Raw genomic sequence first — 16,024 nt, 5'->3', positions numbered from 1 at the left:
TGTACAAAATTCACAAATTTTGACGCTTTCAAAACACCTTCCATGACTCGTGACAAGTGTTCCCCATAAGCCACTTTCAACATTTCAAAAATTTCTGTAGTAGTCTTACCCAATTTAAAACAGAACACAGTAGCACTGCTCATTGAGGTCGCACATGATGAAAAATAGCCGATCACGAAAACACACTTTCACAAAACCTGCTATGGCTTGGAGATGAAAACAGATATCAATAAATGGAAAAAAGGAGGTTACTCATGAGATTTCAAGCTACTCAGTGCTGCCTAGCGCATCTCAAAAGAACTTCCTATTGGTATGTAATTCAAACTGTCCTGGAACTTTTTGAACAGACCTCATATCTCTCAAGAGACCCTAATGTAATAGGATCAATTTGTGATAACTGTCCAAACAGTATTTATTTATTTACAAAATTTATATTTTGTACTATCTTTGCAATTCTAGGTGGATCACAAATCAACATACAAATTAAACAAAACAAAACATAAACACCAAATAAAGTATTACATCAAAAAATAAAATTTCATAAAAATAAACAAAACACTTGAAAAAATGAATTTTAAGGCAGGAGAAAATAAAGAAATAAGAAAGTAGTCTTACCAGGGTATGGGTAATGATTTAAACCTAGAAATAGAGCTGGTGGAGACTGTGTGAAATTACTTGATCCAATGTATGTCCTGTTTGGTGAGCTGGAAAGGGAACCAACTGTTGTAGGCCCAGATCTGTTAAAAAAGTTAAGAAGGAAGAGGACCTGGGCTGAGACATAGTCCATATGAATGTTAAAATTGTTGGCTTTGTATTTCATCTTTTATAAAATCAATAAAACTTTTTGAACTAAAAAAAAAATTGTCCAAGGTTGGAGACCACTGCCAGGTACCAGTGACCTGGATTGGCCATCGTGATAACGGGCTGCAGGGCTTGATGGACCATTGGTCTGACCCAGTAAGGCTATTCTTATGTTCTTATGGACCTTTACAAAAAAGGAGTTCCAAAACCATCCCCAATGGTGCACAAATGCTGATGTACAAATGTATACCTGCTCTGAGACAAGTATAAATTTGTGTATACATTTCACACATGTACAATCATTTTTTAATATATATTCAATACAAATGTATATCATGACTCTGCCCATATGACATCCCTGGAAATACCCATGTGCAGATTGTATAAAAACATGCGTGTGCTTATGCAATTTTATGAAACGTCCTTTTTCATGGAAAGAGTTTTATAAATTTAACTCCCCCAAAGCCTCAGTAATGATAGGAAAATATACCAAATATTTTTTATTTTTTGCTCAGATTTTCATGATAAACTTGAAACGCCGCAAGGACAGACGAGATCGAATGCTGCAAAGTCTGTATGAAATGGAAATTGCCATTACAATAGTAAATGCAGTGGATGGAAAGTAAGTTGTAATCATCTTAAGACTACAATTTAAATCAGAAATTTTTAAAGTCGCATTATAATTACTAGAGCATAATTTATCAGCTAGAAGACTGCTTTTATTTAAAAAGTCATGTTCTGAGGCCTTAGAAGAAATGCTGCTATATACGTACAGGATGGTAAGTACTTGCTGTACAATATTGCTATTACTAATAATTATTTGCCAATCCAAGCAGATTTTCTGCATTCTTTACAATTTTTAATATTTCAGAAGCGCAAATGTAATCGCCTCTGGCAGCACATTTTTCATGTCAAGTGCATGAAAGCTTTCAAAGAAGAAAGGGGAGAAGGCATAATGGGGTAATTTTATAACTGGGTGCCTCCATTTATGTACTCCAAGGGGTGGGGCGGTAGAATCCTATTGCATAATGAGCACTGAGGCCCCGATTCTATAAATGGCACCTACATCATGCGTAAAGTTAGGCGTGCTTTAGGCGCCCAATCTAAGTGGTTAATGAGCCAATCCCTTAACAAGTGATAATTGGTACTTAGGTGTCCAAAGGACGTAGACACCACTTTGTAGACGCCACCACAACTTCATGGATGCCCATGTTTAAAACTCATGCCTAACTCAATAGGCATGGGCATAGAATGGGCATGGTTTGGGCAATGATTCAATTTGGGCATCCTTTGATTCATTTACTTAACACTGAATGACCTAGGGCGTCCATATGATGCCTATATTGTAGACGAATGAAAACCAGGTCTACTTTTGAGCTTAGTTTGGGCTTCAGATAGATCTGAGTTCTATGGATGGAACTTAGGCACTCTTTGGTTTGGAGGAGGATGGGCAGGGGAGGGCTTCAATGGCTGGGAGGGTGTAGATGGGCTGGAGTAAGTCTTAACAGAGATTTCGGCAGTTGGAACCCAAGCACAGTACTGGGTAAAGCTTTGGATTCTTGCCCAGAAATAGCTAAGAAGAAAAAAAAAAAAAATTTAAATTGAATCAGGTTGGGCAGACTGGATGGACCATTCGGGTCTTTATCTGCCGTCATCTACTATGTTACTATGTTACTATGTTTTTAGACGTTCTTAATGTGATCTGCTGAATAGCTCTCTGGGATTTATTTTTGCTTTATTAAGGTCATAATACATAATAAGGCACCACATAAACGGGGCATATCAAAAGAGATATATTGCATGCAAAACCTTCTATTTTTGTGGCCAAACAGCAATACTATATGCTAATTAGAGGAAAAGATCCATCCACAGCACATGAAAAACTTAGCTTTAGTTTTCTTGCAAAAAACTACCCTTTTTGTTCTGACTAAACAGTGCTCCAATCAGCTCATTCTTGAAAGCAAAGAAAGCACATGGCAAAAATATATAGATTGTATACATTATTTCATTTGGAAAAGGTTAAAAACAGAAAAAAACCCCAGATATAGACCTTAGCATTGCTTCTACTTCATTGTAAATGGAGGTTTGTAGCTGCACAATGGTGACCTCATTGTGAGATCATCAAGGTGCACCTGCAAGGTAGAATGCCACAATTAAAATATGTGCTGGGATTTGAACCCATGATCTCCTGAAGAGGACCACAGGGCGTTTACTTATTGAGCTATAGCAGCTTCCAGGCAGGTGTCTCTGACTGCCTTGTGATATGATAGTTTAGGGATCCGCCCCATTCCGCCTGTATCATGCCCATTCCACCCATAGACCCGCCCCCAGATGGCATCCATGCATGCGCGGACATGACACAGTGATATCACACGCACGTGCACATGATATCACCGTGTTGCAGCCGTGCATGCGCGGATGCCCCTTCCCAACAAGGTTTTGACCAGGAAGCTTTTCAAAACCTGGACAAAGTGCCGGGTTTTGAAAAGCCATCCAGACCCACAGACATGTCCTTGAAAAGAAGGACATGTCTGGGGAAATCCGGATGTCTGGTAACCCTAGATTGGGGGTGCTCATCTTGGCACAAATTGCCAAGTCCATAAAAAGAACAGTAAAGCATGGTGGGTTTTGAACACAAAAGTGGAATAAAAAGATTAATTTATTAATTTGTCAATTCAATTGTACTGATAGATAGTTAATGAAAGAAGGCAAACCTCAGATCGTACTGCTGTGTCTCATATGTGACTAAGTTATTTTGCACAGAATTGCTATTTGCACAGATGCTTTAACCATTAATTTCATTTTTTGACAATCATATTAACTAATTTATAAAAACTACTACTTAAAATTTTTTTTCATAGTATTATATTAATTGTCACACTTAACAAATTAAGAACATAAGCAGTGCCTCTGCTGGGTCAGACAAGAGGTCCATCCTGCCCAGCAGTCCGCTCACGCGGCGGCCCATCAGGTCCAGAACTTGTATAATGATCTCTATCTATCCCCTTCTATCCCTCTTTTCTTCAGGAATTCATCCAATCCCTTCTTGAACCCCGATACCGTACCCTGTCCTATCACATCCTCTGGAAGCGCATTCCAGGCATCCACCACCCTTTGGGTGAAGAAGAACTTCCTAGCATTGGTTCTGAATCTGTCCCCTCTTAATTTTTTCGAATGCCCTCTCATTCTTGTAGTTTCTGAAAGTTTGAAGAATCTGTTCCTCTCCACTTTCTCTATGCCCTTCATGATCTTGTAAGTCTCTATCATGTCCTCTCTGAGTCTCCGCTTTTCCAGGGAAAAGAGCCCCAGTTTCTCTAATCTTTCATCATATGAAAGGTTTTCCATATCAATCGCGTTGCTCTTTTCTGAACCCTCTCGAGTATCGCCATATCCTTCTTAAGGTACGGCGTCCAATTTGGACGCAGTACTCCAGATGCGGGCGCACCACAATCCGATACAACAGCAGGATGACCTCTTTCGTTCTGGTTGTAATACCTTTCTTAATAATACCTAGCATTCTATTCGCCTTCTTAGAGGCCGCTGCGCACTGTGCTGGCGGCTTCATTGTCTTGTCCACTATTACCCCCAAGTCCTTTTCTTGAGTACTTTCACCCATTACCAGTCCTCCCATCGTATAGCTGTACTTCGGGTTTCTTTTCCCTACGTGCAAGACTTTACATTTCTCTACATTAAACTTCATCTGCCATCTCGTCGCCCACTCTTCTAGTTTGTTCAGGTCCCTTTGTAAATCCTCACAGTCCCTTTTAGTTCCAACTCCACTAAATAGTTTGGTGTCATCTGCAAATTTTGTTACTTTGCACTTCGTCCCTGTTTCTACATCGTTTATAAATATATTGAACAGCAGCGGTCCGAGTACTGACCCCAGCGGAACACCACTCGTGACCCTCCTCCAATCAGAGTAGTGGCCCTTCACTCCTACCCTTTGCTTTCTACCTGCCAACCAATTTTTGATCCATCTATGAACATCTCCTTCCAGCCCATGGTTCTTCAGTTTCCATAGTAGGCGTTCATTGGGTACCTTGTCAAAGGCCTTTTAGAAATCCAAGTATACGATGTCTATGGGGTTCCCTTTGTCCATTTGTTTGTTAATTCCTTCGAAGAAGTGCAATAAGTTTGTTAGGCACGATCTTCCCTTGCAGAAGCCATGCTGGCTTGTTTTCATCAGTTTGTTTCTATCTAGATGTTCATCAATGCTTTCTTTTATAAGTGCTTCTGACATTTTCCCCGGAACCGAGGTCAGACTTACCGATCTGTAGTTCCCCGGGTCACCTCTTGATCCTTTTTTAAAGATGGGCGTAACATTAGCTATCCTCCAATCCTCCGGGATCACGCCTGTTTTCAGAGAGAGGTTACAAACCCGCTGTAGTAGTTCTGCTATTTCCTCCTTTAGTTCCTTCAAAACCCTATGGTGGATTCCGTCCGGGCCCGGAGATTTGTCACTTTTTAATCTATCTATCTGCTTATATACTTCCTCGAGGCTTACCTCCATTGATGTTAATTTTTCTGCTTGATCTCCTGTGAATATTTTTTCAGGTTCCGGCACGTTGGATGTATCCTCTTTTGTAAATACTGACAAAAAGAACATGTTTAGCCTATCTGCCACTTCTTTTTCTTCCTTCACCACTCCTTTCCTATCTCCATCATCCAGCGGTCCTACCTCCTCCCTTGCCGGCTGCTTCCCTTTAACATATCTGAAGAACGATTTGAAATCTCGCGCTTCCCTGGCTAGCTTCTCTTCATATTCTCTTTTTGCTCTTCTCACTATGAGGTGACATTCTTTTTGATGCTTCCTGTGCTCTTATTGTATTTATATCAAAAGGAAGGAGGCAGACCAATGATTGAAACCATTATATTGCATTTGTCAAATAGCCATAGGCTGTTATGAGACACAGCAGTATGGTCTGAGGTTTACCTTCTTTCATTAACTATCTATCAGTACAATTGAATTGACAAATTAATAAATTAATAATTAATCTTTTTTATTCCAGTTTTGTTATATATTTGATATTTTGGTCGTGGAATTTTTGCTTTTGTGTTTTGAACACAACCAGCCAAACTGTCTTAAATGTAGAACCCAGCAGGGAGGACTTGTGGGTAAAAGAAATGCCAAGGATAGCACAAGTCCCATCAGCCTCTCTTTCCCCAGCCTCACTCATCATGTCAGTTTACGATCCTACTGCCAAGTCCATCTTCACGACACTCATGCTATGCCTTCCAATCTATCCTAGCCCATATATACAACCCACATTCTCTTACTCCCAGCCTTAGTAGTCCCTCTTCACTACCTAATCTGTACACACCATATACTTTCTATTCTCTCAGACCATCCCGCTTCTTTCTCAACCCCTCCCTGCCTTAATGTTTTGTTCTTCCTGTCACCTTCAGTCTATCTTCGCTAACATTCCCAGAATCAGCAAGAGTCAGATTGTTTTAATATAATATCCCAGAATCCTTTGCATGCACTCTGAAAATGCCAGCACATTAATGCTGATATTTCACACACTTTCTTTTATTATTTTTATTTTCTGGAGGGTTGTAAATGAATAGAAGCAAGCCTGTGTACCCATCCATATAACATTCACTCCTGCCCCTACTTTGTACACAACAATGGCCAGTTTGCCATTCTATGATGCCTCTCTCTTACCTCCAATGTCCATATCCTGCTATATCAGTAGGTCCCCTGTCCTGCATAGTCTGTCTCCAAATAATTCCCATTATGAGTCCAAACCTCGTGTCTTAGGGAGGGCAGCAACTACTGGGTGGGGTTACCCAATATGCCACCTCAGTGCCTGTCACAGAGAGAATGAACAGTACATAAAGAATGCAGGAAGTTTTCTGAGAAGGTTAAGGCTTAAAGGTACCAGGATGCCATGAGAGGGGGTATGAAGGTGTGGAAAGAAACCATATATTTTAGGTGATCTTGGTGTGCAACCCAGTAGACAATGCCAAATTAGCCAAATTAGTTAGATGACGAAGATAGATCCTGGATAATCATATTTAACTTTCTTAAAATGTTGATGGTATTTTGGGGGATATGCACTGTAAAGAGATGTGCATGTGTTACATTTCACAGCATAGGAAAATCATAATGCATAACAAAGGTTGTACAATAATTACGATAATGATAGGGTGGATAAGAACATAGAAGACATGATTAGCAGAAGGTGAATACCCAAAGAAAAGTTTCCACAAATATCTATTTAAAAACTTGAGTAACAGTTTGCCAGTAATGCTAACCAAGCAATATTCTTTTTTTATTGTCATGCTAAAGCATTTCTGTATTATTCAGCTTCATCTTTTTATTATCTATATATCACAAGCAAAAGGGTATGCCCCCCTATATCTCGCTTAATATATTAGAGTCCTAAGCAACATAATTTAAATGTACCGCTGCTCATAACTAGTGATTGCAGCATTTTTCTTTTTTTTAATTACATCACCTGAGAAAATACTAAGTTGTAAAGATGTAAATTGCTTTGGAAATCAAAGCGGTATATCAAGCCATAATAAAACTTGAAACATGAAAACTACAGTATGTTCTTGTTTTCTTGGGGCAAGTTCCTGATCAGTATTCTGACAGGGGGTTTCTCCATCTCACTTCCTCACTGGAGCTCTGAAGAAGCTCTTATTTTGGGTACCTTGGTGATGGTGGGACAGGGGCACCATCTCATGTCTTAGCTCAAGCAGCAGATTGCCTTGAGCTGCCCTTGTATAGGACTGTCACTGGGATGATCGGATTAGGTATGCTGGGAAATGGAGGTATAGCATAAGTGAAAAGAAATCCCTGACTAGTTAGAAAAGAAGACTAATGGCATCAGCTCTTTCAATACAAGATTGAAAAAAACGAGTCTTCATTTTTGTTTGTTTCTTGTAATTGACAATGAAATTAACTGCAAAACTGCCTTTCCTGGCACTGCTGCTTTAAGACCATACCTTCTTTTTTCAGGGCACTGAACTCCAGTCAGCTGAAGGCCCTGAATATTGAGATGTTACCAGGTTACAGAGATCCTTATTCTGGGAGAGAATTAACAAGGGGAGAAATTGGATGCTTTCTGAGTCATCACCATGTCTGGAAACAGGCAATGTTAAATTCCTTTTGTCCAAATTTTGAAGCAAAAAAATTAAAAAATGCTTTTCTAAGATGTGATATTACCTTTGTTTTTGCCCAGAATGAAGTGGGGTTTTTGGGGTTTTTTTTACATATTATGATAAGGCTGGGAATAGAGAGGGGTAAATATTCAGCCAGCAGCAGTGAACATTTTGCTGACTGCCGTTGGCATTATTTCTGGATGTTCAGTGACAGGCCATATCTGGGCTTTGGCACTGAATATCAGGTTAGTATCGCACTGGCTAACGCATAGCTGATTAAGTTACCACATAAAGACTGGACTGTATTTTATGTGCCTAAATAAGGCAGTTACCCTAGCTGAATATTGGAACTTAACCAGCTAAGTGCTGACTCGGTCACGGAATTCCCCCAAAATAGCGAGTTTTCACTTAGGCGCTAAACCTCAAATTCTATAAAGTGAACCTAAATTTAGGTGCCTACATTGGCATAACCAGCCAATGTAGGCATCTAACTTAATGGCATGATGGGGTAAATTGGAGCTAATAATCGGTACTCAATTGGCACTAAGGGGATGATTCTGGAAGTGGCGCCAGCCACGACAGGCGTGTAGAAAATGGGCACTTGTCGCATGTCAATCACCGATAGGTGTCGTTTTCAGAATCGCAGCTTGACAGGACCCTAGGCACCAGAAATGTAGGCCAGGGTTTCACATGTTTCAGCACCTTTTAATTGGTTCTAAACGACACGGTCATTTACCATGTCATTAATCACCCATTAAAACAATTAAATTAGGTGGCGGTAGAATGCCTACTGCCTCCTAACTTTGAGTGGCACGATGAGAATCTGGCCCTAAATGAAGTTAATTGAAAGTTAGGCACCAAATTTGGTAAATGTGATTCTACAACAGTTAGTCACCCAGTGCATTGGCTCTTAAACCTATCCTGAGGGACCCCCAGCCAGTCGGGTTTTCAAGATATCCCTAATGAATATGCTTGATGCAGATTTGCATGCTTGTCACCTCTATTATATGCAAATCTGCCTCAAGCATATTCATTAGAAATATCTTGAAAACCTGACTGGCTGGAGGGTCCCCCAGGACAGGTTTAAGAACCATTGGCCTAGTGCAAAGAGCATAGTTAAAAGTGGGCATGATTAGGGATGGATCATTGGCATGCTTTTGAGTTACACACAAAAAAACCTAAAAAAGGCTAAATCACAAGTAGAAAGGGATTCTAATCAGAGCTCAAGGAGAGTTTTTTTGAAAGGGTCTCAAGCGCTCACGGCTAAAAGCTCGATATGTCTTACAAGCTAATAACCTTCGGGTGAGCTATCATCGATCTTTTATTCACTACTCCAATATATGCTCTGTAATATCAGAAACCCTCTATAGATAGTTTTAGTGTTCAGAAAAATTTTTTAATATAATTTATATTTGTTAAATTTAATACTTCTATGAAATTCTAAAATAGAACTGTCGGAATTTAACTTCACTTAGCTGTGATAGCAAGGTATCATAGTGACCTGTCGGAGTTTATAACTTCCATATATAGGTCTTAAATTACTTAGCTTCAATAGCAAGATGTCATAGTGGCTACGGAAGATCTCCGTAGCCACTATGACATCTTGCTATTGAAGCTAAGTAATTTAAGACCTATATATGGAAGTTATAAACTCCGACAGGTCACTATGATACCTTGCTATCACAGCTAAGTGAAGTTAAATTCCGACAGTTCTATTTTAGAATTTCATAGAAGTATTAAATTTAACAAATATAAATTATATTAAAAAATTTTTCTGAACACTAAAACTATCTATAGAGGGTTTCTGATATTACAGAGCATATATTGGAGTAGTGAATAAAAGATCGATGATAGCTCACCCGAAGGTTATTAGCTTGTAAGACATATCGAGCTTTTAGCCGTGAGCGCTTGAGACCCTTTCAAAAAAACTCTCCTTGAGCTCTGATTAGAATCCCTTTCTACTTGTGATTTAGCCTTTTTTAGGTTTTTTTGTGTGTTTCACGATTTTTTGGAGGATATTTATGCTTTTGAGTTAGACATCTGTTTTTAAGTTAGGAGCCATTGAATGTCTAACTTAGGCACAAGCATTTAGGCCAAGAAAACCATGGCATAAATATAGTGTACCTAAATATTAGAATACTTAGTGCTATCTAAGCATGGTTCTATAATGGGTGCCTAACTTGTATAGGAACATTGAGGTTATATTGTACTTGGACCCATTCTAAATAGTAGTCTTGTGGCTGTTGAGTTGAGTAGAGCAAAGGTGCAGTGTCTGTGTGCTCTGAATATGCAGCAGCCTAATATATAAGTAGTGACCTCAGAAGTAAGCTTGTGGAAGAGTGAGCTTGTCCTGAAGAGGCAATAGCTAAGAAGAAAGAGGCTCAGCCCTTGGAGGCAGACCTCTGGAGGAAAGAAGTAGGACTGCAGAAAGTAGTTTCTACAAATACTCCCGCTAATGATTGGTCAGATGCGTGCACATTTTTTCTCACATGAGTGACAAGTTCTAAAAACCAACAATTTACCAGATTTGCAAGTATTTTTGTGAGTGACCATGTAAAATCTGTGAGCAACACTACTAAAATGTATGAGCAAAGAGAACATAGATTTCTACCCATATTAGTAGACCTGTGGAAGGAGGAAGCTTGGCCCTAGGTGATAGGCTTCTGGAAGGAGAAAGCTTGGCTCACAGAGATAGGCTTTTAGAAGGATGGTACATAATGGTAGACCTGTAGGAGGAAAAAACTTGGCTGTGGGAGGAGAAAGAGGTGATAGTATGAAAAGAGGAAGCTTAACCCATAGAGGTAGGCCTGTGGAAGGAGGAAGCTTGGCCTACTGAGGTGGACCTGTGGGATTTGGCCCACAATGATGGTTACAGAAGACTTGGGTGTCGAAGGAGAAAAAAAGTAACACTGGATCTGCAGACATGAGTGATGCTAACACGTGTGGTTATAAGAATTTTGATTTTGTATTCCACATTTCTCAGCAAGTATTCTTCTTAGATTTCCTTTCTAATATTTTTTTCTAGGTGGTTGATAGAAGGCTAGAGAAGTCACTTCTTATTGAAGATGATGCACGCTTTGAGCCTCAGTTCAAAAGAAGACTCATGAAACTGATGGATGATGTTGAGGAGGAACAGCTAGACTGGGACTTGATGTGAGTAAATTAAAAATAAAGTACCTGATATTCAAAATGATTTTAGACAGTTGCTGACCAGTTAAATCACTCAGTTGGGCTAGTCACTAATAGGATTCTCGCCCAGAAATAGCTAAGAAGAAAAAAAAAAAAATAATAATAATTTAAATTGAATCAGGTTGGGCAGACTGGATGGACCATTCGGGTCTTTATCTGCCGTCATCTACTATGTTACTATATGTTACTATGTTACTAAGTGGCTAAGTGCCACTGAATATCCCTGACAGCACCAAACACAGAAGTGGCTATCTTGGGGGCATTCCAGGGGTAGAGTCAGCACTTGGCCATTTAAGTGCTGATATTCAGCACTTAAGTGGCCTGGATTAGTGCATAAATGGACTGCATCATCATCTGTCCTATCATAATGTGATAATTCATGGCTGCTTAAGTGATGATTATCGAGTTAAGCAGTTATGTGTTTGCTGGCTTAAAAATAATAGGTCCCGACTTTGAATATCCGGGAATAACATTGTCATTGCTGAGCAAAACGCTCACTGCCGAAAGCTGAATATTGACCCTACATATAGGAATATCATAAAACCTACCTAAAAAAATACATAAAACCTATCTAACATGAACAGTTCCTTCTCAAACTCCACTTACCACACACTCCACCCATATCTAATCTAAAATGTTTCTAATTACCCAACATGTATCTCCTTAACTTCTCGACAATTCTTATGTAATGTTACAATTCTTGTAACCTGACCACTCTTGTGTAATCCGCCTTGAACCGCAAGATAATGGCGGAATAGAAATCACTAATGTAATGTAATGTAAAAGCATTTACAGATGGCACAAAATTATTCAAAGTTGTTAAACTATGAGTGGCTTGTGAGCAGTTGCAGAAGCACCACTGTGAGAGTGAAGATCAGGCAGCTGAAATTTAGGGGGGAATTCATCTATGGACAATAAGCAATTTAATGTGTGCTAACCATGTTAGTGCACACTAATGATTTGCATGCACTAAACACTAAGACATCCATAGGAATATAATGGGCATCTTAGCGTTTAGGATACCATAGAAGGCCGGGGGCTAAATGGACATAAGAACATAAGAACATAAGAACATAAGAAATGCCTCTACTGGGTCAGACCTGAAGTCCATCGTGCCCAGCAGTCCGCTCACGCGGTGGCCCAACAGGTATAGGACCTGTGCAGTAATCCTCTATCTATACCCCTCTATTCCCTTTTCCAGGAGAAAGTTGTCCAATTCCCTCTTGAACCCCAGTACCGTACTCTGCCCTATCACGCCCTCTGGAAGCGCATTCCAGGTGTCCACCACACGCTGGGTAAAGAAGAACTTCCTAGCATTCATTCTGAATCTGTCCCCTTTCAACTTTTCTGAATGCCCTCTTGTTCTTTTATTTTTTGAAAGTGTGAAGAATCTGTCCCTCTCTACTCTCTCTATGCCCTTCATGATCTTGTAAGTCTCTATCATATCCCCTCTAAGTCTTCTCTTCTCCAGGGTAAAAAGTCCCAGTTTTTCCAATCTCTCAGCGTATGAAAGGTTTTCCATCCCTTTTATCAGACGTGTCGCTCTCCTCTGAACCCTTTCGAGTATCGCCATATCCTTCCTAAGGTACGGCGACCAATATTGGACGCAGTACTCCAGATGCGGACGCACCATCGCTCGATACAATGGCAAGATAACTTCTTTCGTTCTGGTTGTAATACCCTTTTTGATGATGCCTAGCATTCTATTTGCCTTCTTAGCAGCCGCTGCGCACTGTGCCGACGGCTTCATTGTCAAGTCCACTATCACCCCCAGGTCCCTTTCTTGAGTACTCTCATTTAAAAACATCCCTCCCATCGTATAGTTGTACCTCGGGTTTCTGTTTCCCACATGTAATACTTTACATTTCTCAACATTGAACTTCATCTGCCATCTCGTTGCCCATTCCTCTAGTTTGTTCAAGTCCCTTTGCAGTTTTTCACAGTCTTCTTTAGTCCGAGCTCTACTAAATAGTTTAGTGTCATCTGCAAATTTTATTATCTCACACTTCGTCCCTGTTTCTAGATCATTTATGAATACATTAAATAGCAGCGGCCCTAGTACTGAGCCCTGTGGGACCCCACTCGTGACCTTTTTCCAGTCCGAGTAGTGGCCCTTCACTCCCACCCTCTGTCTCCTACCCGCCAACCAGCTTCTGATCCATTTATGTACATCTCCTTCCACCCCATGGTTCTTCAGTTTCCGGAGTAGGCGTTCATGGGGCACCTTGTCAAAGGCTTTTTGGAAATCAAGATATATGATGTCTATGGGGTCTCCGTTGTCCATCCGTTTGTTAATTCCTTCGAAGAAGTGCAATAAGTTAGTTAGGCATGATCTTCCCTTGCAGAACCCGTGTTGGCTGGTCATCAGCAATTCGTTTTTTTCAAAATGTTCATCAATTTTTTCTTTTATCAGTGTTTCTGCCATTTTCCCCGGTACCGAGGTCAGACTCACCGGTCTGTAATTTCCTGGGTCACCTTTTGATCCCTTTTTAAAGATGGGCGTAACATTGGCTATCTTCCAGTCCTCCGGGATCACGCCTGTTTTCAGGGATAGATTGCAAATTTGCTGCAGTAGTTCTGCTATCTCCTCTTTTAATTCCTTCAGAACCCTTGGATGGATTCCGTCCGGACCCGGGGATTTGTCTGTTTTTAATTTATCTATCTGCCTGTGTACATCTTCAAGGCTCACTTCCATGGTTGTTAATTTTTCTGCCTGATTTCCATTGAAGAATTGTTCAGGTTCCGGAATGTTGGATGTGTCTTCGTTTGTAAATACAGATGAAAAGAACGCGTTAAGTCTTTCTGCCACTTCTTTCTCCTCCTTCACCACTCCCTTCTTGTCACCATCGTCCAGCGGTCCCACATCCTCCCTAGCCGGTTGCTTCCCTTTAACATATCTAAAGAACGGTTTGAAATTTTTTGCTTCCCTGGCTAGCCTCTCTTCATACTCTCTTTTGGCTTTTCGAACCACAATGTGCAGACTCTTGAGAGATCAATTAAGTAGAGCAAAATCTTGGTTTGTGAGTATAATTCATAAGAACATAAGAACATAAGAACTGCCATCTCCGGATCAGACCTTCGGTCCATCAAGTCCGGCGATCCGCACACGCGGAGGCCCTGCCAGGTGTACACCTGGCGTAATTTATAGTCCACCATATCCTTATATGCCTCTCTTAAGGAGATATGCATCTAGTTTGCTCTTGAAGCCTAGGACGGTTGATTCCGCAATAATCTCCTCTGGGAGGGCATTCCAGGTGTCAACCACTCTCTGAGTGAAGCAGAACTTCCTGACATTAGTCCTGAACCTGTCCCCCCTTAGCTTCATTACATGTCCTCTAGTCCGTGTCAAATTGGACAATGTAAATAATCTTCTCTGCTCTATTTTGTCGATTCCTTTCAATATTTTGAAGGTCTCGATCATATAAGAACATAAGAACATAAGAACATAAGCAGTGCCTCCGCCGGGTCAGACCATAGGTCCATCCTGCCCAGCAGTCCGCTCCCGCGGCGGCCCAAACAGGTCACGACCTGTCTAAATCACCAGAAGGGGCCCCCATGCCACCTCGGTTTCCTAATTGAGTCCTATCTTCCCATCAAAGTCCTAGCCCTCCGGTCTTGCACCTGCACGACCTGGTTGGGTTTCTACATTTATTTTCTGGTTAGCTTTCTCAGTATCCCATGATCCCTTTATCCCTCAGGAATCCATCCAGTCTCTGTTTGAATCCCTGTACCGTACTCTGCCTGATCACTTCCTCTGGTAGCGCATTCCAAGTGTCCACGACCCTCTGGGTGAAAAAAAACTTCCTTGCATTCGTTCTGAACCTATCTCCCTTCAGTTTCTCCGAGTGCCCCCTCGTACCTGTTGTCCCCTTCAGCCTGAAGAATCTGTCCCTATCCACCCTCTCTATGCCCCTCATGATCTTGAAGGTCTCTATCATATCACCCCTGAGCCTCCTTTTTTCCAGAGAGAAGAGCCCCAGCCTATCTAACCTCTCAGCATATGAGTAGTGTTCCAGCCCTCTTACCAGTTTCGTTGCTCTCCTTTGGACTCTCTCAAGTACCTCCATGTCTTTCTTGAGGTACGGCGACCAATATTGAACGCAGTATTCCAGATGCGGACGCACCATCGCTCGATACAGTGGCATGATGACTTCCCGCGTCCTGGTAGTTATGCCCCTCTTTATGATGCCCAGCATCCTGTTGGCTTTTTTTGAGGCCGCTGCACACTGTGCAGATGGCTTCAGTGATGCATCCACCAGCACACCCAAGTCTCTCTCAAGATTGCTTTCTCCCAACAAAGCCCCCCCCAATTTGTAGTTGAACAACGGGTTCTTTTTCCCTATATGCATGACTTTGCATTTTTCCACGTTAAAGCGCATTTGCCATTTGTTTGCCCAGTCTTCCAGCTTGTCTAGGTCCCTTTGCAGGTCCTCACACTCCTCCCTGGAGTTAACTCTGCCGCACAGTTTCGTATCGTCTGCAAATTTTATAACCTCGCACTTTGCCTCTTTTTCCAGGTCATTGATAAATATGTTGAAGAGTAACGGCCCCAGCACCGATCCCTGTGGCACACCGCTCGTGACTCCCCGCCAGTCAGAATATTGGCCCTTTACTCCGACCCTCTGCAGTCTACCCGACAGCCAGTGCTCGATCCATCTGTGCACATCCCCTCCCACCCCGTGATTCCACAGTTTCCTAAGCAGCCTTTCATGTGGTACCTTGTCGAAAGCCTTTTGAAAATCGAGGTAAATGATGTCGATGGGTTCCCCATTGTCCACCCGACTGCTTATTCCCTCAAAGAAGTACAGAAGGTTCGTTAGGCACGACCTTCCCTTACAGAATCCGTGCTGGCTTGTTCTCAGTAGGCCATTTCTCTCAATGTGCTCACAAATGCCGTCTTTTATCATAGCTTCCACCATCTTCC

The 16,024-nt window shown here is 41.3% G+C and overlaps 1 protein-coding gene across 1 annotated transcript in view; it reads left to right on the top strand.

Moving 5' to 3' along the window:
* COLGALT2 (collagen beta(1-O)galactosyltransferase 2) overlaps positions 1-16,024 on the top strand; it is a 161,138-nt gene that overhangs the window by 129,940 nt on the left and 15,174 nt on the right. The window contains exons 8-10 of the mRNA XM_033917269.1: positions 1,317-1,423; positions 7,769-7,901; positions 10,937-11,064. Coding sequence (XP_033773160.1) covers positions 1,317-1,423; positions 7,769-7,901; positions 10,937-11,064 — 368 coding nt within the window. The remainder of the gene's footprint in view (positions 1-1,316; positions 1,424-7,768; positions 7,902-10,936; positions 11,065-16,024) is intronic.

The sequence above is a fragment of the Geotrypetes seraphini genome, chromosome 12 (genome assembly GCF_902459505.1).
Source record: "Geotrypetes seraphini chromosome 12, aGeoSer1.1, whole genome shotgun sequence".
NCBI lineage: Eukaryota > Metazoa > Chordata > Amphibia > Gymnophiona > Dermophiidae > Geotrypetes > Geotrypetes seraphini.
Note: the sequence above shows the minus strand (reverse complement) of the source record. Positions and strands in the feature narration are given on the sequence as shown.